A 26799-nucleotide genomic window follows, 5' to 3' on the forward strand; every position below is an offset into this window, starting at 1 on the left:
TGTGGCATCTCATCAGGATCCAAACTGTTTGCAAAGGCCTTCAAAATTCGGTTCCCGCACTGAAAGGGTTACAATAATGTACAAAGAATGTTCACTACGTGGAAAAGGCTTGTCATGTACTGTGCCCTGTACCTGTTACACAAAGATTAAAGTAACAATCAATGGTCAATAATATGCAAGATGCACCATGTTGAATAATTATCAGCATTCTTGTCAATGTGCTAAACAAGTTGCTGATAGGCTTAAAGTTCTTGCATGTATAAATTAATGACAGGCTTTGGGAAAACTGGGCATAATGCATGTGCATAAAGTGTCGTCCCATATAAGCCTGTTCAGTCTGCACAGGCTAATCAGGGACGACACTTTCATGCAATTTTTATTTTAAATGAACGGGGGTGTGATTAAAAGAAACACCTCAGGAGAGTAAATTGCCTTACACCCCTTACAGGGCTCAATTCAACTCATCATTTGTAAATTGATAAATCAAAATATATGACTATTTGTAAAAATAAATATGACATTTGAAAGGAGGAAATTAGCTGAAAGGAGGAAAGATCACACCACTGAGGAAGTCTCTTCGAAATAAAAATCCAGTGTATGTGGAAAGAATTGTCCCTGATTGGCCTGTGTGGACTGCATAAGCTAATCTAGAACAACACTTTGCACACATGAATTTAACTCCATTTTCCAAGACTAGACCTAGTAAATATTTATAAAATATACCATACCTAATTAATAGTTATATGTGTGACCCCATACTTTAATATATCCATGATAAAGGTCATTTTCAGTAGCTTCAATTTTGATACAGTTCCATGAAAAGATACCGGTATGTGTATACAAATCTCATAACCTACTTCACAAGAAATCAAAAGCTTCATAAATGTATAAATCACACCTTCATTATTTCAACAGTCAAAAACTGTTTTCTATGGCAACAACTGGAAATTATTAATTATTAAAATACTTAAAATATTTAACATAACAAAGTACACACATTAATAAAGCTTCTTTATTTGAACAAATAACAACACAGCTTTAATTGTCTAAGTTAAACCAATATGAATTTATAGAAATTATTAATAGAAATTTTGTTTGTATGCTCTACTAATGTTATATTGCTATACAAATTTATTTTAAACAATTTTCCTCAAATTAAAATTACTACACACAAAATATTATTAAGACATATTTTTTTACTTTTTGAACAACTATTTTGAGAAATTCATGTCTGCCATATGTTCATATCTTATCATCTTCAACATGTTCTATCGCTTTCTCTTCTTGAGACGTTTCATGTGCTTGTATGGCCCTTTGCCTTGGCGCTTCGCCTCTTGAACCTCTTCATATTTACGCTTGTTGAATCTGCAAACAATAACAAATATCAGTTAAGCTTACTTATCAAAATGAGCCTTGCTCTGGGAAAATGGTGCAGAATGAGCCTGTGCAGTAAACACAGGCTAATCAGGAACAACACTTTCCTCCTTAACAGGATTTTTGCAAAGAAAAGTCTTCTTTTAAACAAAAAATATCATAAAAGCTGAAAGTGTTGTCCCTGACTAGCCGGTAAAGACTGCACAGGCTAATTTGGGATGACGCTTTACACACATGCATTACCGGTACCTCATGCTTTCCCAGTTTTGTATATTTTAAAGTTTATGTGATCCTTCCACACCTGGAATCGTACTCCAGAAGCATTTTGAAGTTAAATTTTATTGTTATCCTTAAATTGGAAAATTTTCTTAAGTGTTTCATTTCATATTGAAATAGGTTGGCATCAAGATATACATTTAAATAACATCATTATGTCAATGTTATTTTAGGAATATCAAAAAAACATGAGTTTCCTTATTGGCGTCGCACTGGATTGCGGTGACTAGTATGTAATGCATTTTTTTTTTCGCTTATGGGAGGAGCAGTTATTATACGGATCAATGTATATATTTTTGTTTTAAGAATATCTTGCATAGTGGTGATTTTTTGTGTAAATTAGTGTAAATAAGTACTGCATTTGTGCCTATTACATTTATTAGAGCATTTTTTGCCAATAATGCAAAGCTAATTGTTTTAATTAATAACTAATCACAGGGGAAAGATCACAGGTACTGGGCAAATATGCGATACTTTCTGATTTTGTATAAAAACAAAACATAATCAAACAAGGGCTGTTTGTAAAACATGCATGCCCCCCATATGGGCTCTCTGTTGTAATGACCATTGTGTGAATATGTTTTTGCCACTGTGACCTTGACCTTTGACCTAGTGACCTGAAAATCTATAGGGGTCATCTGCCAGTCATGATCAATGTACCTATGAAGTTTCATCTTCCTAGCCATAAGCGTTCTTGAGTTATCATCCGGAAACCATTTTACTATTTTTGGTCACCGTAACCTTGACCTTTGACCTAGTGACCTGAAAATCAATAGGGGTCATCTGCGAGTCATGATCAATCTACCTATCAAGTTTCATGATCCTGGGAATAAGCGTTCTTCAGTTATCATCCGGAAACCATTTTACTATTTCGGGTCATCCTGACCTTGAACTTTGACCTAGCGAGTCATGATTAATGTACCTATGAAGTTTCATGATCCTAGGCATAAGCGTTCTTGAGTTATCATCCGGAAACCATTTTACTATTTCAGGTCATCGTGACCTTGACCTTTGACCTATTGACCTGAAAATCAATAGGGGTCATCTGCCAGCCATTATCAATCTACCTATGAAGTTTCATGATCCTAGGCATAAGCTTTCTTGAGTTATCATCCGGAAACCATTTTACTATTTTGGGTCACTGTGACCTTGACCTTTGACCTAGTGTCCTGAAAATCAATAGGGGTCATCTGCGAGTCATGATCAATCTACCTATAAAGTTTCATGATCCTAGGCCTAAGCGTTCTTGAGTTATCATCCGGAAACCATTTTACTATTTCGGGTCACCGTGACCTTGACCTTTGACCTAGTGACCTCAAAATCAATAGCGGTCATCTTCGAGTCATGATCAATGTACCTATGAAGTTTCATGATCCTAGCCCCAAGCGTTCTTGAGTTATCATCCGGAAACCACGCGTATTTTCTTCAATTTTACAAGACGACAGTGATTACACGGTTAATTGCTTTATTGATAACCGTTACACTACAGTTACTTATTAATAATATTGCCCGAAAATGAGATTTTTACCAATTTGGCGCTGACGTCGTTTCCGAGCAAAATTGTCTTCAACACTATGGTGACAACAATACATGTGTGGTAAAGTAATAAATAAGCATAATACATGTAATTTGTATTTTTTTGAATTTAGAAAATTGACTATTTTCTGTTCTCTGTGCATGTCTGGCAGACATGGTGAAAGACCATCACAATTTACAGGCCAGACTGGCCTATGAGGAGAAATAATTAACAGGCCAGTTGTTAATTTCACATGCCTCAATTTTAAGTGTTTTATCCTGGATGGACATTGCATAGTAAATTCAAAAAGGGAATGTTAACATGTGGTTGATTTATGAAAGGGAAAAAATAGTGTGAATAGATTTGAAGAAATACATGTGTTTTTTTCAGTTTGGGAAACACATTACACATATAAGCATACACAATTGAATTTTAATGATGTATTAAAGACAGATTTCAGAGAGAATTATGTACAAAAAACAAGAATATTTTCATCTTGATAATATAAATTTATTAATAATTTGTTATGCTAATTTTTCAAAGGTTATTTTTAAAAAGAAAAATAACAATGAAGATTGACACATATTGCATGTTATATTGAATATAAATTCAATAAATTGTGGACAAGTATGTTGTCTCCATTGTGTGATGTATTATTGATATGTTCGTAGAAGGTTGCTTATAAGTAATCAGTTATTTATATATTTTTTATCATTGCAGATCTTCGAAAATGCATTTTGCCAAACCTGGTGCAACCTGAGTTTACCAAGTTTACATCTTACTGTCAGTTTGGATGTTGTGTTGATGATAATATGGACAATATATTGTGTTGTGATTGACTGTTTTTTTAACAGATAGTGTTTTATTCCAGACTTAACATTTTTCATCAAGGAATAAACAAAAATACAATTTTATTGATATGCATCAATTTGTAGTACATAATATCAACAATGTGTATCTTATGTTGTTTTTTTTAACAGTCTGTCATCCATAAGTAATCATATTAAGCATGTTAAGTATGTTTAGGGAATATAATGTATACATTTTTGTTGTTTCTGCAAACTTAGTCAGATACATGAAAATCTGTTTTATGATTAATGATGAAAAACTCACTCATAGTGATCTCAATATAAAATATTCTGTCCAGTATAATAAATAAATTGTATTGTATGCCTGGTATGTGTTCTAAAAATAAAATCACAATTACTGTTGTAGTTCATATTGACATCAAGATATGTGATGTAAACATATGTAGTCATATTATGTATACATGTATATTATTTTTACCAGTAAAAAAATTAAGAAGTGTAACGTTCAATCTATGATGATGTGTGCCATTAAATATGTCTAGCTGATTGCTATAATTTTTTTAAAGTTAAAAATCCTGTTTTTGAACCTCTTCATATGAAATGAGTGAATTTTGTTTTCTATCTACACTTATACCAAGTTTAATAATATATTAACTATAAATATATTGTTGATAACACATAGCATGTATATACAATTGAAAATGTACTGTTTTCATAGCAACTGTAAAGTACCTAAATTAAATTTGTCTAATTAATTTTATCAATTGTTGAATAAACTAGAATTGCTAAATAAAAACATGTCTGGTAGTATAGATGCAAAACACAAATTGTATCATGAGCCGTTATTCATTTTAGTTTCAAATGTGTAGCTATACAAACTGTTCAATTTCCGAAAACACACCTATTTCAAGAAAATGTGCAAACTTTTTTTAAATTATAAACATATTTATGATGTTCCATATCTGTCTAGGGTTGTTTTTTTTTGGCTGTTATGATTTTGTCTTAAATTCTTTAAAATGGTAATAAATATGAAAAAAGAACATTTTTGTTTCCATGGCAACCATGAGTATTTATGATTTATAATACTACAATTAATTCTGTACTTTGTAATCAAATATGTTCATTGACATATGCGAATAATGGAGTTATTATCAGCACGAACTGATCAACATAACATGTACTGATACTTATTGAATTAAGACGTCATTTCATTCAAAATGGCACTATTTGGCGTTTATGACATGACACATAAAAAATGACATAACTTTGTCATTTTTAGGAAATGGATGCTCAAATTTCCGATTTTGATTTGTCAGATGTACATGTAGGACTTTCATAATATATGCCTAACTAAAAAAGTCATTTTTTGACCAGATGGGTCAAAATCTCGTTCCCAGCCACATATCTTAGTTAGAAGGTGATTTTTCAAGAGGTTCCGTAGTGTAGTGGTTACAAGCTCGCTTCACATGTGAGAGGTCCAAGGTTCGAGCCCCAGTAGAATCAAATTATTTTATTTGTGTTCTATGTTAACTTTTTGTTTTGATGTACACATTTTAGTTTAAATAAATATGCTGTTTTATTGTAACCATTTTTTGTTTTTATTATGCCCATGAAATATATGTGTGAGAGGGTGGGGGGGGGGGGGGGTTCGTTAACACATTAAAACTTTTACAGTACATTTTTATTAAAATTAATGGATGCCGCGTGGTGACAACGTTAATTAAAATTTCTTACATCACTTTAATATCTTATAAAAAATACATGTGTTTTTATATTAACAAATAAATGCAAACAACACATCTATTATCCATGTATTTTTGTTGTTGTTTATGGTTGTCTATCATAGGCCCTAAGTACTATCGCTACCACATATAGAGCGCGAAAGGCGACACGTATTATTGATTGTAACAATGATTTGTGATAAAGGAAGCAGCCGCTTATCAAAGAGATGCTGTGTCCCAGCAACCTGTTTCCCTAGAGTCAAGCAATCCTCAGGGGTTTTTTTAAGAACCACATATAGAGCGCGAAGGGCGACACATATTAATATCCAGGTGGTATGGGCCCTTTGGTATGGAATTTTTTAGGTGACACTATCAATGCGCATTTTGTGAGATGAAGCAGATTTTTTTAAACCTACACAGTTCTGTTCCAATAATGAAACTGCAAACGGATGCCAGTAAAAAAAAGAAACCAATGTAAATAAAATGAACTATGAAATATTTGGGGGTTACAACACAAAATCATAGATAATGGTTATTTGTGTGTTACAACACAACATCATAGATAACAGGCTTCCTGAAAAGTCCCAAACAGTGCCTGTCAACCGGACAGGCTGATGGAAAAGTAAGCCTATCCGGACAAAATTCACCTGACTGAACAGCGTGAGTTTATAACTGAAGAATTAAGTAAAGTTTAACTCATATTTATTGCAATGTGCAGCCTGTGTATAAGTATTGGACAACTATAAGTAATTAATTTTGGAACATATAACATCAAATCATTATGTGTTCTTATGCAAATGTTACACACTGTAATTTTAAAATATGGGATTCATTCAATATAATATGTAATTATGTAGTCAACTTGTACAAAATATACTCTTAAATTTTCTCCGTACAATATCAATCTTTAACAAAACTATCTGTTTTATATTATCAAAAATAAAATGATAATGGCATTATGCGATATTACACTGACATAAGCACATTTCCGTGTTATTTCATGCGTTCCGACGATACATAAACGGCTAAAACACGGTATTGGTGCTCATAAGGGAATTTTCATGTTATATGCATGAAAAAGAAAAAGTAAACACGATAAGAACCAATATTAAAGATTGGTAAGCCTGGCATAATATTACCTCTCTTACTTTCCTGAAAATTTCAAGAGATTTGTGTAACACATTCTTGAGATATGCATGGAAACAAGCTCTAAAAATGGCCATTTTTGAGCGTTATGCAGTCTTACTCGAAAAAAGCTTGAATATAAAATAGAGAATTCTCGAAATATCATACTGAAATTGTGCATTTATTGGTCTGGTTTTATTCAGAATTCTATCCTGCAAATGTTGCTTCTTGAATTAAAGAAATCGGTAAAATATTATGGATTTTATAAGCAAAATACCCTCAGTAGAAGTTTTGTTTCAACACTGAAATTCAAACATTAATCTTTTGTTATATGCCAACATTGTGTACAAAATGACATAAATTATAACATTTATTGACATCTAGAACTGGACTGTATATTATAATAAGTAGTTCAACCATTTAAATCACATTTCTAGCAAAGATATTCGAATGAGAGCTTGTTCTTTGTCAAACTTTCCAGTTCTAAATTTTGTAGTGTCTGTAACCTTTACAAGTTTATATGGCAATAATTTTGTTGTTTCATTATGGAAAAGTATAAATCCTACATTGGCTCATGTGTCTCCATGTGATGTCCAAGTTGGCCAAAATTGGTGGTGCTGTATTGTACCATTAAAAAACAGCAACTCAATAAAAAAAGTTACAGACACTACAAAAATGTGTAAAAAATGAAGGAAAAAAATCCCTGTTCTATTTCTCATAAATATTTTGTTTTACTCATGAGAAACTTCCATCTTTTATGTTGAAATGTTACATCATACATTGTGCAATAGATTAATGTGCAAAAAAAGGTAAAGCAAGACCTCTTGGGATGAAATATTGTAAGCATTCTTGTGGAATTATTTTATGAACAATTTATTTAGGAACAATATAACCTGATTTTCTTTTTCTAAAATGATTTATCTAAATATGTCTGTGTTCTTTACGATGATACAACCCTTTAATATGGAGAGAAGACAAGAGCAAACCTCTTGTAATGACTCAGGTATGTATCTACCATTTTGATTATGCTACGCTATAATTCGTAGTGTCTGTAACCACTAACTTCCTTCTGTAAGCCTTAAACCTTTTTTGTTATATGTGAGTATAATGAAACAAAATTATATTTTGTATTACATTGCTGATGTCTAAGGTGCATTATTTAGACATTTTCTGTCTGAAATTTGAAATATTTATCATAATAATGTAAATAAATTGTCTTCATAGTGTAGCTTTCTATAAACTGGCATTTTTTCAATTATCTCCTAGAATATGCAATTGGAAACATAGTTTTTTGCATTAAATATCATGAGAACAGTAAATCCAAACAAAACCATTTGAGAATTTACTGAGATCAGACACAATATCAAACAGTTTGTTTTGATGGTCATATGGTTACAGACTCTACAATGCCTACACATTTAACTTATTATTGTTCATGCTATCAAAGAGCATATGAAATCATTTTTAAAGCTAAGGTGATGAGTTTTAACCATGTCTGAAGTAACTTCTGTTTTTTACTTTGATCCAAATGGCTGCATTTAATCATTTCCTTTGCTTATGAATGGATCAATGAAGACATGCGCACTGTATGCTTTACACTACATGTATATAAATTTACATTCTTATACTTTAATTAGTAGCAGAAACTTTGAAGAAAGGAAAATGAATTTTGTTTCCGTTCTTGTTTCAGGAAGCAAAGATAAATCAAGCAAAAAAGAAAAGATATAGAGGATATTTGTTGGATTCGGTGGATTATCGATTTTAATTCACGAGTGATCATATAAAATAATATTTTCGCCATGAGTGAAAATATATTTTTTCTATGATCACGAGTGAATTAAAATCGATATTCCACCGAATCCAACAAATTTTATTTTTATTTTATGCTTTTTTTTACAGTTTATATACATTTTTAAAGAGTTTAACTCAAGAATTATGCTGCGATAATGACGTCATTTCGTAAAACAATGACGTCATTTCACAGGAAACAGTGAAAATTATCGATAATTTTCACTGATAATTTTCACTGTTTGAAACAGTGGAATGATCAGTTTTAATTCACTGATATTTCTCTATAAACCACCGGAAAGCATAAAATAAAAAATAACACTAGGTTTGGCTGCATGAAGGTTAAGCATTGGGAGAACAAACGAAAATATGAGAAGCTAAAATACAACTAAGATGCCTTCGTAGCTGCTAGGCTAGAGCAAAAGAATGGAATCAAAGGACATTTTAGTGTTTGCTTTGGAACAGAAATCAGATTGAAATACATTTATTTTGAAAGTTAAGCAAATTTGGCCTGGAAGAGATGACTGTTTACAGGAATCAATAGATGTCAACTTGTTTATAGCGCACAAGATCCGGAGATATTATTGAAAGTGGACTTCGCAAATTCAAATTCAGTGCAAACATTACTTAAAGCTTAAACTTCTCTGTGATTATCTTGATAGCTAGAGTAACAAAGGGTTATAAATACATCACTGATTTGCTGCTTGCGAAATTACGTTTTTTTTACACTGAAATGTTTGGAAAGTTTTCCGCACATTATTTGGTAATGCTTATTGCTGCATAATGAAATTCTAGATTATATTAATTTGAAACTCTATACAGGTGTGCCAATTCATATGAGATGCCAAACTCATAATGTCAGATTAATCTTCTTTGACTTGTATGTGCCCAGCACTGAGAATTGTCAAGCTACACGTCTCCTGGACAGCTATTGTTACCCCATGTGTAGTGTCTGTAACCAACTCAGATCATGTACACAAAAAATGTGTTTTAACTAAAATTCTAACAGATCAAAAATCATTTGATATAATGTTCAAGTCACCGTTTTTATGTAAACTTGCTTTTATAGTGCATTTTTTAATGCTTTATGCCATTCTGCAACTGTTTTTGGAATCATATATTTTGGTAGTGTCTGTAACCAAACTTATGAGCATGCAATTCTACCTTTTATGAAAACTTATGCTTTTTCAAACCAATTGTTTCGATTTATTTTGTTTGAATATACTTTTTGGTTTCAGACAAATGCCTAATTAGCTATCTTGTGGGTCTATAATAAAAGTTTTAGAAAAGTTTCTTGCTTGGTTCTCTTTTGGTCTGATACCTGATTAATTAATGCTTTGATTTTTTTTTAAAGATAGTAATCACTTTTGGTTTTTTGCTTTATTTCAACAGTTTATAACCTGTAGTTGATGTTAAAGTGAAAATATCTGAAGTTTTGAAGTTCTGCTATGTTTTTCTTGCATGTTATATGACTAGTGTAGTGTCTGTAACTTGTATTATACTATAGGATGAAAATGTTAGATAAAAAAATAATGCATGCATGATCAAATAAAATTCAACTTGATTTGAGTAGGGGATGCCTTGAGCTTTAAAAATAACACCAAGGAAATGCTGTATCTACAATTTCAATTTTTTAGGTTAGTGAGACTACTATGAGCACCAATACCGTGTTTTAGCCGAAAGCAAAACATTGCTTATACATATATGATGATGACAACTTCAAATTTGACAATTTCAATCATTTGTATAAGCATTTCTTTCATGTGTAGTTTTTTGTTACAACCTTTGTAATTGGATAGATGGTAATATGTCAGAACAATGAAATTGACGTTTTTGAAAAACAACAACAAAGGGATACTCTTAAGAACTAGTAACGCGTTAGTGTTCTTAATGACAAAAAGGCTCGAAATTCACGAAAAGAGTGATTCCAATTGGGTTTAATCGTTCTTTTTGCAAGTATTAGACTTTTCGTATTAAGTCATATTTTGTTTGGCCTGTCACAAGGACCGGCAATATTAGAAACTTCGCCGGACCATAAAGAATTTTGCCGGACAAGACCGGCGGTCCGGCCTTTTCAGGAAGCCTGAGATAATGATTATTTGGGGGTTATAACACAAAGTCATAGATAATGGTTATACCAGTATCTTTTTCTATTTTGTTTAAAATAATCGGCCAATATATTAATATTTACAGTAGAAAAATTTTTTCCATGTAACTTCATTGAGTGCCTTTTACACTGAAATTCCTGACGCCCTTTGATGCTTTGCATCAATACTTATCTTGTTTAGTAAAGAAATACAAAACATTGTAATTTTGAACTTAAGTGAAATTATTTAAGAAATGACTTAAGATGTTTCTGAAAAACCACTCCAGGGCTGCATTATATCTCCCAGCATTCCTACATTATTGTAACATAAATATTGTCTGAATTACTGAAGGACAACACTTTTCCCATAGACTGGATTTTTGTTTGAAAAAGACTGCCTTTAAATGAAAAATTCCATAAAAGCACATGCATTAACCCTTTACCCCTTAGATACATATTTTGTAGTCCCTTAGAAAGTTACATTTAATTAAATACCTTCTTACTACAATCAAGTTTTAAAGGCTTCATTTCCAACCCTTAGTTACTGATGAGCAGCAAACAGCATAAAACCTGAACAGACTTCTTATACAAATCCTGTCTGTGTTTTAAATACGTCATACTCACTGTCTAAACTGCGAGTCGGCTAACAACTCCTCGACGATTGTGGACTTGCGCTGTTTCTTTGGGATTCTTGAGCTATAGAAGTCTGTGGCGTCTTCAATAACTTTGCCAAACTGCAAGGGTGGGGAACTTTTAAACTCAGGTTTTTGATAGTAAACACAATATTTAATGCCTGAATAATAATTTTTTCATATCATTTCATATCGACATATTATTGATAACTTATCATGCTATTCACAAGTTGTTGTTTTGCCAAGCACCTAATAAATTAAGTATCTTTACTTAAGGACGCCAGGACTTAAAATAGAGAAAATCTTTTTAAAATTTTTCGTCAACATATTTTATGATTCATAAATAGATAATTTGACTTATTTGTTGCTGTTTTTTTTTATGGACAATTACCTTTTTTTATTTCTAAGGACGCTTTTATTTTTGGCAGATTGGGAAACAAGTCCTGGACATATTTTTTGGGTATAACTGCATTATTTCCTTAGGTTATCTGCTAGTCTGCTTGTAAAAATTCCTATTATAGATAATAAAAGCACTGCTCTCGGAATCAGACTTGAATATAAATGTAAATAATGGTCACCTGGAAGTATTTTGGGGCGACTTTCAAGTCATTGGCCTTGTAGAATCGCTTTGGATCCAGCACCTTCCTCATCTGTAGCACTTCAAGGTCGTACTTCCGCTCATCCGTGAGCTCTGTAGAGGGCATGTTGAACCACTGACTGCCCTTCGTCTTTTCCCGTTCAATCTGGAACATGGAAATCATAGCACAAGATATGAGCCTCTATCTGGGAGAATGAGGTTTAATGAGTACAAGATTAGCCTGAACAGTCTGCATAGGCTAAACAGGAACAACACTAACAGTCTGCATAGGCTAAACAGGAACAACACTCACAGTCTGCATAGGCTAAACAGGAACAACACTCACAGTCTGCATAGGCTAAACAGGAACAACACTAACAGTCTGCATAGGCTAAACAGGAACAACACTAACAGTCTGCATAGGCTAAACAGGAACAACACTAACAGTCTGCATAGGCTAAACAGGAACAACACTCACAGTCTGCATAGGCTAAACAGGAACAACACTAACAGTCTGCATAGGCTAAACAGGAACAACACTAACAGTCTGCATAGGCTTAACAGAAACAACACTAACAGTCTGCATAGGCTAAACAGGAACAACACTAACAGTGTGCATAGGCTAAACAGGAACAACACTAACAGTCTGCATAGGCTAAACAGGAACAACACTAACAGTCTGCATAGGCTAAACAGGAACAACACTAACAGTCTGCATAGGCTAAACAAGAACAACACTAACAGTCTGCATAGGCTAAACAGGAACAACACTAAGAGTCTGCATAGGCTAAACAAGAACAACACTAACAGTCTGCATAGGCTAAACAGGAACAACACTAACAGTCTGCATAGGCTAAACAGGAACAACACTCACAGTCTGCATAGGCTAAACAAGAACAACACTAACAGTCTGCATAGGCTAAACAGGAACAACACTAACAGTCTGCATAGGCTAAACAGGAACAACACTAACAGTCTGCATAGGCTAAACAGGAACAACACTAACAGTCTGCATAGGCTAAACAGGAACAACACTAACAGTCTGCATAGGCTAAACTGGAACAACACTAACAGTCTGCATAGGCTAAACAGGAACAACACTAACAGTCTGCATAGGCTAAACTGGAACAACACTAACAGTCTGCATAGGCTAAACAGGAACAACACTCACAGTCTGCATAGGCTAAACAAGAACAACACTAACAGTCTGCATAGGCTAAACAGGAACAACACTAACAGTCTGCATAGGCTAAACAGGAACAACACTAACAGTCTGCATAGGCTAAACAGGAACAACACTAACAGTCTGCATAGGCTAAACAGGAACAACACTAACAGTCTGCATAGGCTAAACAGGAACACCACTAACAGTCTGCATAGGCTAAACAGGAACAACACTAACAGTCTGCATAGGCTAAACAGGAACAACACTAACAGTCTGCATAGGCTAAACAGGAACAACACTAACAGTCTGCATAGGCTAAACAGGAACAACACTAACAGTCTGCATAGGCTAAACTGGAACAACACTAACAGTCTGCATAGGCTAAACAGGAACAACACTAACAGTCTGCATAGGCTAAACAGGAACAACACTAACAGTCTGCATAGGCTAAACAGGAACAACACTAACAGTCTGCATAGGCTAAACTGGAACAACACTAACAGTCTGCATAGGCTAAACAGAAACAACACTAACAGTCTGCATAGGCTAAACAAGAACAACACTAACAGTCTGCATAGGCTAAACAGGAACAACACTCACAGTCTGCATAGGCTTAACAGGAACAACACTAACAGTCTGCATAGGCTAAACTGGAACAACACTAACAGTCTGCATAGGCTAAACAGGAACACCACTAACAGTCTGCATAGGCTAAACAGGAACAACACTAACAGTCTGCATAGGCTAAACAGGAACAACACTAACAGTCTGCATAGGCTAAACAGGAACAACACTAACAGTCTGCATAGGCTAAACAGGAACAGCACTTACAGTCTGCATAGGCTAAACAGGAACAGCACTAACAGTCTGCATAGGCTAAACAGGAACAGCACTAACAGTCTGCATAGGCTAAACAGGAACAACACTAACAGTCTGCATAGGCTTAAAAGGAACAACACTAACAGTCTGCATAGGCTAAACTGGAACAACACTAACAGTCTGCATAGGCTAAACAGGAACAACACTAACAGTCTGCATAGGCTAAACAGGAACAACACTAACAGTCTGCATAGGCTAAACAGGAACAACACTCACAGTCTGCATAGGCTAAACAGGAACAACACTAACAGTCTGCATAGGCTAAACTGGAACAACACTAACAGTCTGCATAGGCTAAACAGGAACAACACTAACAGTCTGCATAGGCTAAACTGGAACAACACTAACAGTCTGCATAGGCTAAACAGGAACAACACTAACAGTCTGCATAGGCTAAACAGGAACAGCACTAACAGTCTGCATAGGCTAAACAGGAACACCACTAACAGTCTGCATAGGCTAAACAGGAACAACACTAACAGTCTGCATAGGCTAAACTGGAACACCACTCACAGTCTGCATAGGCTAAACAGGAACAACACTAACAGTCTGCATAGGCTAAACAGGAACAACACTAACAGTCTGCATAGGCTAAACTGGAACAACACTAACAGTCTGCATAGGCTAAACAGAAACAACACTAACAGTCTGCATAGGCTAAACAAGAACAACACTAACAGTCTGCATAGGCTAAACAGGAACAACACTCACAGTCTGCATAGGCTTAACAGGAACAACACTAACAGTCTGCATAGGCTAAACTGAAACAACACTAACAGTCTGCATAGGCTAAACAGAAACAACACTAACAGTCTGCATAGGCTAAACAGGAACAACACTAACAGTCTGCATAGGCTAAACAGGAACAACACTAACAGTCTGCAAAGGCTAAACAGGAACAACACTAACAGTCTGCATAGGCTAAACAGGAACAGCACTTACAGTCTGCATAGGCTAAACAGGAACAGCACTAACAGTCTGCATAGGCTAAACAGGAACAGCACTAACAGTCTGCATAGGCTAAACAGGAACAACACTAACAGTCTGCATAGGCTTAAAAGGAACAACACTAACAGTCTGCATAGGCTTAAAAGGAACAACACTAACAGTCTGCATAGGCTAAACTGGAACAACACTAACAGTCTGCATAGGCTAAACAGGAACAACACTAACAGTCTGCATAGGCTAAACAGGAACAACACTAACAGTCTGCATAGGCTAAACTGGAACAACACTAACAGTCTGCATAGGCTAAACTGGAACAGCACTAACAGTCTGCATAGGCTAAACAGGAACAACACTAACAGTCTGCATAGGCTAAACTGGAACACCACTAACAGTCTGCATAGGCTTAACTGGAACACCACTAACAGTCTGCATAGGCTAAACAGGAACAACACTAACAGTCTGCATAGGCTAAACTGGAACAACACTAACAGTCTGCATAGGCTAAACTGGAACAACACTAACAGTCTGCATAGGCTAAACAGGAACAACACTAACAGTCTGCATAGGCTAAACAGGAACAACACTAACAGTCTGCATAGGCTAAACAGGAACACCACTAACAGTCTGCATAGGCTAAACAGGAACAACACTAACAGTCTGCATAGGCTAAACTGGAACACCACTCACAGTCTGCATAGGCTAAACAGGAACAACACTAACAGTCTGCATAGGCTAAACAGGAACAACACTAACAGTCTGCATAGGCTAAACAGGAACAACACTAACAGTCTGCATAGGCTAAACAGGAACAACACTAACAGTCTGCATAGGCTAAACTGGAACACCACTAACAGTCTGCATAGGCTAAACAGGAACAACACTCACAGTCTGCATAGGCTAAACAGGAACAACACTAACAGTCTGCATAGGCTAAACTGGAACAACACTAACAGTCTGCATAGGCTAAACAGGAACAACACTAACAGTCTGCATAGGCTAAACAGGAACAACACTAACAGTCTGCATAGGCTAAACTGGAACAACACTAACAGTCTGCATAGGCTAAACAGGAACAACACTAACAGTCTGCATAGGCTAAACAGGAACAACACTAACAGTCTGCATAGGCTAAACTGGAACACCACTAACAGTCTGCATAGGCTAAACAGGAACAACACTCACAGTCTGCATAGGCTAAACAGAAACAACACTCACAGTCTGCATAGGCTAAACAGGAACAACACTAACAGTCTGCATAGGCTAAACAAGAACAACACTAACAGTCTGCATAGGCTAAACAGGAACAACACTCACAGTCTGCATAGGCTAAACTGGAACACCACTCACAGTCTGCATAGGCTAAACAGAAAAAACACTAACAGTCTGCATAGGCTAAACAGGAACAACACTAACAGTCTGCATAGGCTAAACAGGAACAGCACTAACAGTCTGCATAGGCTTAACAGGAACAACACTAACAGTCTGCATAGGCTAAACAGGAACAACACTAACAGTCTGCATAGGCTAAACAGGAACAACACTAACAGTCTGCATAGGCTAAACAGGAACAACACTAACAGTCTGCATAGGCTAAACTGGAACAACACTAACAGTCTGCATAGGCTAAACAGGAACAACACTAACAGTCTGCATAGGCTAAACTGGAACAACACTAACAGTCTGCATAGGCTAAACAAGAACAACACTAACAGTCTGCATAGGCTAAACAGGAACAACACTAACAGTCTGCATAGGCTAAACAGGAACAACACTAACAGTCTGCATAGGCTAAACAGGAACAACACTAACAGTCTGCATAGGCTAAACTGGAACAACACTAACAGTCTGCATAGGCTAAACAGAAACAACACTAACAGTCTGCATAGGCTAAACAGGAACAACACTAACAGTCTGCATAGGCTAAACAGAAACAACACTAACAGTCTGCATAGGCTAAACTGGAACAACACTAACAGTCTGCATAGGCTAAACAGGAACAACACTCACAGTCTGCATAGGCTAAACAGGAACAGAACTAACAGTCTGCATAGGCTAAACAGGAACAACACTAACAGTCTGCATAGGCTAAACAAGAACAACACTAACAGTCTGCATAGGCTAAACAGGAACAGCACTTACAGTCTGCATAGGCTAAACTGGAACAACACTCACAGTCTGCATAGGCTAAACAAGAACAACACTAACAGTCTGCATAGGCTAAACAGGAACAGCACTAACAGTCTGCATAGGCTAAACTGGAACAACACTCACAGTCTGCATAGGCTAAACAAGAACAACACTAACAGTCTGCATAGGCTAAACAGGAACAACACTAACAGTCTGCATAGGCTAAACAGGAACAACACTAACAGTCTGCATAGGCTAAACAGGAACAACACTAACAGTCTGCATAGGCTAAACAGGAACAACACTAACAGTCTGCATAGGCTAAACAGGAACACCACTAACAGTCTGCATAGGCTAAACAGGAACAACACTAACAGTCTGCATAGGCTAAACAGGAACAACACTAACAGTCTGCATAGGCTAAACAGGAACAACACTAACAGTCTGCATAGGCTAAACAGGAACAACACTAACAGTCTGCATAGGCTAAACAGGAACAACACTAACAGTCTGCATAGGCTAAACAGGAACAACACTAACAGTCTGCATAGGCTAAACTGGAACAACACTAACAGTCTGCATAGGCTAAACAGAAACAACACTAACAGTCTGCATAGGCTAAACAGGAACAACACTAACAGTCTGCATAGGCTAAACAGGAACAACACTCACAGTCTGCATAGGCTTAACAGGAACAACACTAACAGTCTGCATAGGCTAAACTGGAACAACACTAACAGTCTGCATAGGCTAAACAGGAACACCACTAACAGTCTGCATAGGCTAAACAGGAACAACACTAACAGTCTGCATAGGCTAAACAGGAACAACACTAACAGTCTGCATATGCTAAACAGGAACAACACTAACAGTCTGCATAGGCTAAACAGGAACAGCACTTACAGTCTGCATAGGCTAAACAGGAACAGCACTAACAGTCTGCATAGGCTAAACAGGAACAGCACTAACAGTCTGCATAGGCTAAACAGGAACAACACTAACAGTCTGCATAGGCTTAAAAGGAACAACACTCACAGTCTGCATAGGCTAAACAGGAACAACACTAACAGTCTGCATAGGCTAAACAGGAACAACACTAACAGTCTGCACAGGCTAAACTGGAACAGCACTAACAGTCTGCATAGGCTGAACAGGAACAGCACTAACAGTCTGCATAGGCTAAACAGGAACAACACTAACAGTCTGCATAGGCTAAACAGGAACAACACTAACAGTCTGCATAGGCTAAACAGGAACAGCACTAACAGTCTGCATAGGCTTAACAGGAACAACACTAACAGTCTGCATAGGCTAAACAGGAACAACACTAACAGTCTGCATAGGCTAAACAGGAACAACACTAACAGTCTGCATAGGCTAAACAGGAACAACACTAACAGTCTGCATAGGCTAAACTGGAACAACACTAACAGTCTGCATAGGCTAAACAGGAACAACACTAACAGTCTGCATAGGCTAAACTGGAACAACACTAACAGTCTGCATAGGCTAAACAGGAACAACACTAACAGTCTGCATAGGCTAAACAGGAACAACACTAACAGTCTGCATAGGCTAAACAGGAACAACACTAACAGTCTGCATAGGCTAAACAGGAACAACACTAACAGTCTGCATAGGCTAAACTGGAACAACACTAACAGTCTGCATAGGCTAAACAGAAACAACACTAACAGTCTGCATAGGCTAAACAGGAACAACACTAACAGTCTGCATAGGCTAAACAGGAACAACACTAACAGTCTGCATAGGCTAAACTGGAACAACACTAACAGTCTGCATAGGCTAAACTGGAACAACACTAACAGTCTGCATAGGCTAAACAGAAACAACACTAACAGTCTGCATAGGCTAAACTGGAACAACACTAACAGTCTGCATAGGCTTAAAAGGAACAACACTAACAGTCTGCATAGGCTAAACAGGAACAACACTAACAGTCTGCATAGGCTAAACAGTAACAACACTAACAGTCTGCATAGGCTAAACTGGAACAACACTAACAGTCTGCATAGGCTTAACAGGAACAACACTAACAGTCTGCATAGGCTAAACAGAAACAACACTAACAGTCTGCATAGGCTAAACAGGAACAACACTAACAGTCTGCATAGGCTAAACTGGAACACCACTAACAGTCTGCATAGGCTAAACAGAAACAACACTAACAGTCTGCATAGGCTAAACAGGAACAACACTAACAGTCTGCATAGGCTAAACAGGAACAACACTAACAGTCTGCATAGGCTAAACAGGAACAACACTAACAGTCTGCATAGGCTTAAAAGGAACAACACTCACAGTCTGCATAGGCTTAACAGGAACAACACTAACAGTCTGCATAGGCTAAACAGGAACAACACTAACAGTCTGCATAGGCTAAACAGGAACAACACTAACAGTCTGCATAGGCTAAACAGGAACAACACTAACAGTCTGCATAGGCTAAACTGGAACAACACTAACAGTCTGCATAGGCTAAACAGGAACAACACTAACAGTCTGCATAGGCTAAACTGGAACAACACTAACAGTCTGCATAGGCTTAACAGGAACAACACTAACAGTCTGCATAGGCTAAACAGGAACAACACTAACAGTCTGCATAGGCTAAATAGGAACAACACTCACAGTCTGCATAGGCTAAACAGGAACAACACTCACAGTCTGCATAGGCTAAACAAGAACAACACTAACAGTCTGCATAGGCTAAACAGGAACAACACTCACAGTCTGCATAGGCTAAACAGGAACAACACTCACAGTCTGCATAGGCTAAACAGGAACAACACTCACAGTCTGCATAGGCTAAACAAGAACAACACTAACAGTCTGCATAGGCTAAACTGGAACAACACTAACAGTCTGCATAGGCTAAACAGGAACAGCACTTACAGTCTGCATAGGCTAAACAGGAACAACACTAACATTCTGCATAGGCTAAACAGGAACAACACTAACAGTCTGCATAGGCTAAACAGGAACAACACTAACAGTCTGCATAGGCTAAACAGGAACAACACTAACAGTCTGCATAGGCTAAACAGGAACAACACTAACAGTCTGCATAGGCTAAACAGGAACAGCACTCAATTAATTATTATGGCAATGTTTGAAAAAACAAAAAGTAATTACACTCACAATCTCCCATTTCTTCGATGGAGACAGAGTAGTTAAACATTATTAACTTCAATTATTCATTTTCATTCAATAAAGAACCAGTTTACCTTTCTGTCTTTCTTTTGCTTTCGAACACTGACATGGGTGGTTGCAATTGCATCTTGTTTCTCAAAATCATCTGTGATAACGCATTTCTTCATTACCTGAAATAACAATTTATTATGGTTGCATAATTTTTTACATCATAATAGTTTTATGGAATAAGAAGTGAGAAGAAATCGGATAACGAACAATGTGGGTAAGATTATTTTGTAAGAATTAAAGAGATAATTCGAGGCACTAGTACCAAAAGTGTTTGCAAAAAAAGGTAAGCCCGTTTTAGTGGAAGGTGCAAATAAATATTTACAATTTCAATTTTTAGACTGTGGAAAACAATTGGACCAATCCATAATTGATCCATCTCATTCTCAAATTAAACTTAATCAATGTCCTGGACATCTCTCTCAACTGTCAAGTACTATAAGTACATGTACATTTTACAATAGCATCAGTGTTTCACAGACATTTATGAAATGGTAACCATATGTACATCACTATATTTTTTTTGGAAAAAAAACAGAATACATTTACATGTCAGATTTATATATTTTTTTTAATAAGATTCTCTATAAATGGAAAATATGTAGCATATGTCATTTAGAATCAGCAATTCATTACATCAATACTAATCTATCATCCAATAAAGTATCATCAGTTCATTTAATTTTTAACAACAGTAATTTAAACATTAATACTTAAAAGCACATTTAAAAACGCTCAAAATCAATGAATATTTTGTACAATATTATGAACAATAAAGCTAATACATAATTTAAACAAGAGCACCGCATAACGGGTGCCAACGCTCGGCTGGGTGTGTATTTTTGAATAAATGAAAGCTTTTCAGATTATTTTTTTAAGAGGTCACAGTGACGTTGACCTTTGACCTAGTGACCCAAAAATGGGTGTGGCGTGTGGAACTCATCAAGGTGCATCTACATATGAAGTTTCAAAGTTGAAGGTGCAAGCACTTTGATTTTAGAGCCAATGTTAAGGTTATAGCACGGCGGACGTCAGACGTTGGAAAGACACAACACGACAAGCTGGCTATGATAATTCCTTCGGTTTTCTCCAAAAATAGCCGAGCTAAAAATACAAACATGTATATGCACCATCCTGTGTCACTATAGTAAACACGTATGCTACCATGTATATCTCTATGCCCAAATAAACGAGTATTTTCGCCTTAGTTGGAGCTCTGTCATCATATAATGCAATCCACAACAATCCTGCCATCATTTTACCTCAGGCTCTTGCTCCTTGCGTATAAAATTGCTGACATTGGTCTTGGCCTTTGGGTTGTTATATGGGTCTACGTTTATGTAAATGTCATTCATGTCTACATCGCATTTCAGCTGACTAGACAATTTATCAACACTGAAAAATAATAAAACATAAAACTGAAATAAGGCTTTGTAATGGATCATCTGAAGATAATCTTTCAGTTTTAATTACCCTTGTTTTTTGCTTAACATGAATGCAGACTTGGTACATGGAAAACTAAAATTGTAGAGGTACATAAAGTACATTAGGTACATAAATAAAGCAAAGATGTGATCTCATATAATGATGATATAATGTTTAATATTGGTACATTTTATATGGCCTTAAAAAACTTTAGTTTATCTACGAGTTTCCTCAGGCCTCGACACTAACGGTGGTCCGGGGACCCGAGGCCCCCAGATTTTTTCAAGCTGGGTGATCCTCCGGGAACCCTAACTTTATAGAACTACTTTGTTTTGATTGATCATTTGAATCTGCGTAATTACCTTTTATTTCTTTTAAGTTTATTAGAAGAACTTCCGAAACGGTAAGTACTGGTGGCGAAGGGGATTATGACAACTTCACAAGGATGACAATGATAATGATATTGATGAAAGACATGATATCAAACGTTTACAAGACAAGGCTTATGAGCTATTAATGGGTCTGCTTTAAATGGCAACAAAATTAAATATAGTAAATAAAAATGTGTACTAGTATGCTTCTTGTACTTATTTGCCCTAATGCTGAGAGACCTCGTTATAAAGTGAAAATAAAGTATAAGTATATTAATTGAGTGCATTTTATGTGTAAAAAAATGATGTTAGTTGAGTCCTGACTAATTAAAATATTAATTAATGATTTTATATGGTTGTTTAGGGAAGCCTCTAACAAATTTTACAATTAAATATATTTAATTATACTTGATTTTATAAGTGCCTTAAATTGTTCTTGCATTAATTAAGCTCATTGAAACATTGAGTAAAATCAAAGCTTTGATGTTCTTTGATGGTCATTTTAAATGGAATAGTTTGTTACAAATTAAAATAATTATAACTAGAAATGGCGCGGCAGAGGCCGACGCGTATCCCCACGCCGAATGCTTGACCTAGGTGTGCCCCAGGGTTGGTAATGGGGCCATGCATAGCTGAGATTGACCGTATTGTCATAAGAGAAGTTCATCATCAATTAGAAGTGAATTGGTGTAGAAATGAAGAAGTTATAGTAAAAGGCAATTTTGGGTGGGTGTGACATATGTGGGCAGGGCGCCCCAGGGTTGGTAATTGTGCCATGCATAGTTGAGATTGACCGTATTGTCATAAGAGAAGTTCAGTATCAATTTGAAGTGAATCGGTGTAGAAATGAAGAAATTATAGTAAAAGGCAATTTTGGGCGGGTGTGGTCCATGTGGGCGGGGCCCCAGGGTTGGTAATGGGGCCATGCATAGTTGAGATTGACCGTATTGTCATAAGAGAGGTTCAGTATCAATTTGAAGTGAATCGGTGTAGAAATGAAGAAATTATAGTAAAAGGCAATTTTGGGTGGGTGTGGTCTATGTGGGCGGGGCGCCCCAGGGTTGGTAATGGGGCCATGCATAGTTGAGATTGACTGTATTGTCATAAGAGAAGTTCAATATCAATTTGAAGTGAATCGGTGTAGAAATGAAGAAATTAAAGTAAAGGCAATTTTGGGTGGGTGTGGTCTATGTGGGCGGGGCCCCAGGGTTGGTTATGGGGCCATGCATAGTTGAGATTGACCCTAATGTCATAAGAGAAGTTCAGTATCAATTTGAAGTGAATCCGTGTAGAAATGAAAAAATTATAGTAAATGGAATTTTTTGGTGGGTGTGGCCTATGTGGGCGGGCGACCCAGGGTTGGGATTGGGGCCATGCATAGTTGAGATTGACCCTAATGTCATAACAAAAGTTCAGTATCAATTTGAAGTGAATCCGTGTGGAAATGAAAAAATTATAGTAAAAGGAAATTTTTTGTGGGTGTGGCCTATGTGGGCGGGGCGCCCCAGGGTTGGGAATGGGGCCATGCATGGTTGAGATTGACCGTATTGTCATAAGAGAGGTCCAGTATCAATTTGAAGTGAATCGGTGTAGAAATAAAGAAGTAAATGTAAAATAACCTAAAAAAATGAGTGATAATTTCTGACGCAGCCCCACCCCAACCGCTATAACTGTTGACCCAGGGGTCAGATCAAAATTCCAAATAGTGCAGGGTCGCACATATGCTCATAGCTACCATGTGTGTAAGTTTCAAGGTTCTAGTGCTTTTAGTGTAGGAGGAGATAGTGGCCAGGACGGACGGACAGACAGACGGACGGCGGAGATAACCACAATATCCCCACCTTTTTTTCAAAAAGCGTGGGGATAACTATTGTATTAATCAATTGAGTAAAAGCACACCTTTGATGGTCATTGTAAGTGGAATAGTATGTTACAAATTAAACAATTATAACTATTGTATTAATCAATTGAGTTAACGAACACCTTGTTTATATGACATTTAAATTATAATTTATTACAGCCAGTATTGAATTGTAGTTCTCAAAAATAATTTTGATAAATAACTATCAGTGTGTCATAGATCTTTACTAATACCATTTACCTTCCAATTTAAAAATTAATTTAATTTGTAGCCAAAAAATGTGACAGCATTTTCATCATTTGGCTTATATTAAAAAACAACCACACCTACCATTATACAAGATATTAGGCACTTAGGGTGCAATAAACAAGCATTGATTAGATTAGCAAGTGTAGTACACAAGATAACAGCTAGATTATGGGTGCAATATACAGGCCCTTTAATCAGCATTGATGAGATTAGGTGACAGGGGGATAAGATGAGATTAGCACATTATTATGCAAAAAAAAACGTTTTTAAATAGTTTATCACTGTATTAAATATTATTAATGAATAGATTGATTTGACTTAATTGATAGTTTTATATATGGAACAGAACAGAAAGTTTATTCATATAACTTGAACATTTACAGTTCATCGTTACATATACAAAACTGACAATATATAAGCAATAAGCACATGCATAGTAATGCGAAAGTAATAATCAAACAAGCTGCATAAATAAAGTTAATTGAAAACTTCATAAACAAAATAATCATTTTGATAATAAATCAAGAATAAACTTCAACCAAACAATCATACATTTATTGGGGGAAAACGTCTGCACTTAAACCAAAGTGGGGGGGGGAAACGTCTTGGGGGTGAAACATCCGGAAACCCAAAAAAGTTAGTGTCAAGGCCTGTTCCTTAGATTTAGCAGAATATTTGTTCACGATTCATTGAATTGAGATGTTTACTTTTTAACTTATACTCATGATTGATTGGCAATCATCCTACCTCTTCTTCCCCTTTTTCCTTTTTGTCTTTACATGTGGTTCAGGTCCTTTAACCTCTTCATTATCATTGTCTCTGGAAGATGTGTTTAATGTTGACAAATCAAATGAAATCACTTCTGTTGTTTCACCAAAACCAAATCCCTTGTCAATGAAAAAACCAAAGTTATCAATCTTTCCCGAACTATTGTCAGACTTTTCTGACTTTCTGTCAGACCTTTTTGAATCGTCATTTCCTGAGTCAGTATCATTTTCATTAAACGTTTCAAAAAGTTTACTCCTTAATTCGGAAGCTAAACGGTTCCCAAAACTTGAAGTATTTGGGGTATGCAATGAACTGTTTGCTTTATTTTCAACAGGAAGTTTACGCATTTTCAATTTCATGGCATTAAACACTTCTTTGACGGACTGAAGATCAGCCTCGTCACACTCTGAATCGCTACCACTTGATGAAACATCAGATTCTTGTGACATGTTTAGTGTTTTGAAGTTTCACATGTGTTTGGACCTAAGAACACCAAACGTAAATTGATGCGCACTTCCGCCTTGTCTCAAAATAGTTCATCATAATTATCAGATAATTATAGTTTTAAGCATCTTAATGGAAAGAAGTATACCATTGCGGGTTATTATCAAAGATTTTATTGACGTAAGAGATGATATTAAACTTAAATTCAATGGTAACAATCTTCTCTGCGAGCATTAACACTGGCACTTTTTTCAAGGGAAGCCACTCTTAAACCATATACAAAATGTAAACATCGCATACAAAATCAAAGTAGTTCATATTTCCTATAGATTTTTAACTCATGTATGACTCTAGATTTGAACTAAGTTATACGTTACCATGGGGCTAAAACATTTGTTTTTATCGCTTGGTTTATCTTGGTTGTGTTTGCCAATAAACCTGACAGGAGCGCAAAACTGCTTGATTAATAGCACTGCCAATACTCACATTAAGTATAAACCGTGTTCAGAACTGCTTATGGGCCAGTTTATGTGTGCAAACCCCGTGATAGACACGGACACCCAGCAAGCTGTAGGCTGCAATAGCACTAGAAAGGTTGCCGTTCCATGCAAACCGGCTCCAGAAATAGTTTGTATTCCGGACAAATCGATTCAGCCAAACGCCAGCCCTTGTGAGTTTACAGGGGAGGAAGTTGGGTTTTACAAAGAGGTGGAATGTAAATGGACAAATGGATATAAATTTGAGACTTCTTTGCTGTTATCTATATTTCTTGGAATGTTTGGTATTGACAGATTTTACCTCGGCTACCCAGCATTAGGGCTTCTAAAGTTTTCCACGCTTGGTTTCTTTTTCCTCGGACAATTGATAGACGTTCTGTTAATTGCAACGCAGACAGTGAAGCCTTCAGATGGGTCGGACTATGTGATAGACTATTATGGTGCGGGCTTGATCAAGATTATGATGAATGATGACACAGTAATAAACAACAGTGATGAGTGAAATACATCAACCAGGAATATACATACAGATTTTAAACATATTATTCTGCCAAATTGTTATGTCCTCTGCTGTATAGGAACATTTTTATATTGGAGTGATATAAGTAGCCTATAAATGCACATTATTTAATAACAGTATGCTATTGACTGATCCTTAATTAATGTATGTGTGTTAATGAATGATTGAATTCCAGTCATATGCTGTCATATGCATTTGACAAACTGACTGTTATTCTCATTTCTTTTGTCTGACTCTTTTCTCTATGACAATGAATGTGTTACTGTTTTGAAATGTATTATTTATTTATTGCATGTCAGTAATTTAATTATAACAATAAAATTAAGAAATAAATATGTGTACATGATTTCATTAAATGATCATTTTAATTTAAATCATAAAATACATTTATTTGACAAATATGTACAATGTTTATAACT

At 35.9% G+C, this 26799-nt stretch overlaps 3 protein-coding genes across 3 annotated transcripts in view; 2 read left to right on the forward strand and 1 right to left on the reverse strand.

Moving 5' to 3' along the window:
• Positions 1-26799, forward strand: part of LOC127838009 (ribonuclease 3-like) — a 521860-nt gene that overhangs the window by 389195 nt on the left and 105866 nt on the right. The gene's annotated exons all lie outside the window — the stretch shown is intronic.
• LOC127838018 (deoxynucleotidyltransferase terminal-interacting protein 2-like) lies at positions 995-25402 on the reverse strand. The gene is made up of 6 exons (XM_052365521.1): positions 24899-25402; positions 21508-21640; positions 20272-20367; positions 11906-12070; positions 11320-11429; positions 995-1365 (listed from the first exon to the last, which is right to left on the reverse strand). Exons 1-6 carry the CDS (start codon positions 25366-25368, stop codon positions 1269-1271), a joined length of 1071 nt encoding a protein of 356 aa, XP_052221481.1. The 5' UTR covers positions 25369-25402; the 3' UTR covers positions 995-1268.
• Positions 25615-26713, forward strand: LOC127838021 (TM2 domain-containing protein CG10795-like). Its single transcript, XM_052365525.1, has one exon. The coding sequence runs from the start codon at positions 25742-25744 to the stop codon at positions 26360-26362; it is 621 nt and encodes a 206-aa protein (XP_052221485.1). The 5' UTR covers positions 25615-25741; the 3' UTR covers positions 26363-26713.

The sequence above is a fragment of the Dreissena polymorpha genome, chromosome 7, assembly GCF_020536995.1.
Source record: "Dreissena polymorpha isolate Duluth1 chromosome 7, UMN_Dpol_1.0, whole genome shotgun sequence".
NCBI lineage: Eukaryota > Metazoa > Mollusca > Bivalvia > Myida > Dreissenidae > Dreissena > Dreissena polymorpha.

Bases quoted from the DNA above. Each gene is read 5' to 3' on its own strand.
- LOC127838021 (XM_052365525.1), top strand. From the start codon at position 25,742: ATGGGGCTAAAACATTTGTTTTTATCGCTTGGTTTATCTTGGTTGTGT.
- LOC127838018 (XM_052365521.1), bottom strand. From the start codon at position 25,368: ATGTCACAAGAATCTGATGTTTCATCAAGTGGTAGCGATTCAGAGTGT. The intron at 20,368-21,507 runs GTAAAATGATGG...TTGTTATTTCAG, and splicing joins GCAAGGAGCAAGAGCCTGAG to GTAATGAAGAAATGCGTTAT. The intron at 11,430-11,905 runs GTGACCATTATT...CCACCCTTGCAG, and splicing joins TCGCCCCAAAATACTTCCAG to TTTGGCAAAGTTATTGAAGA.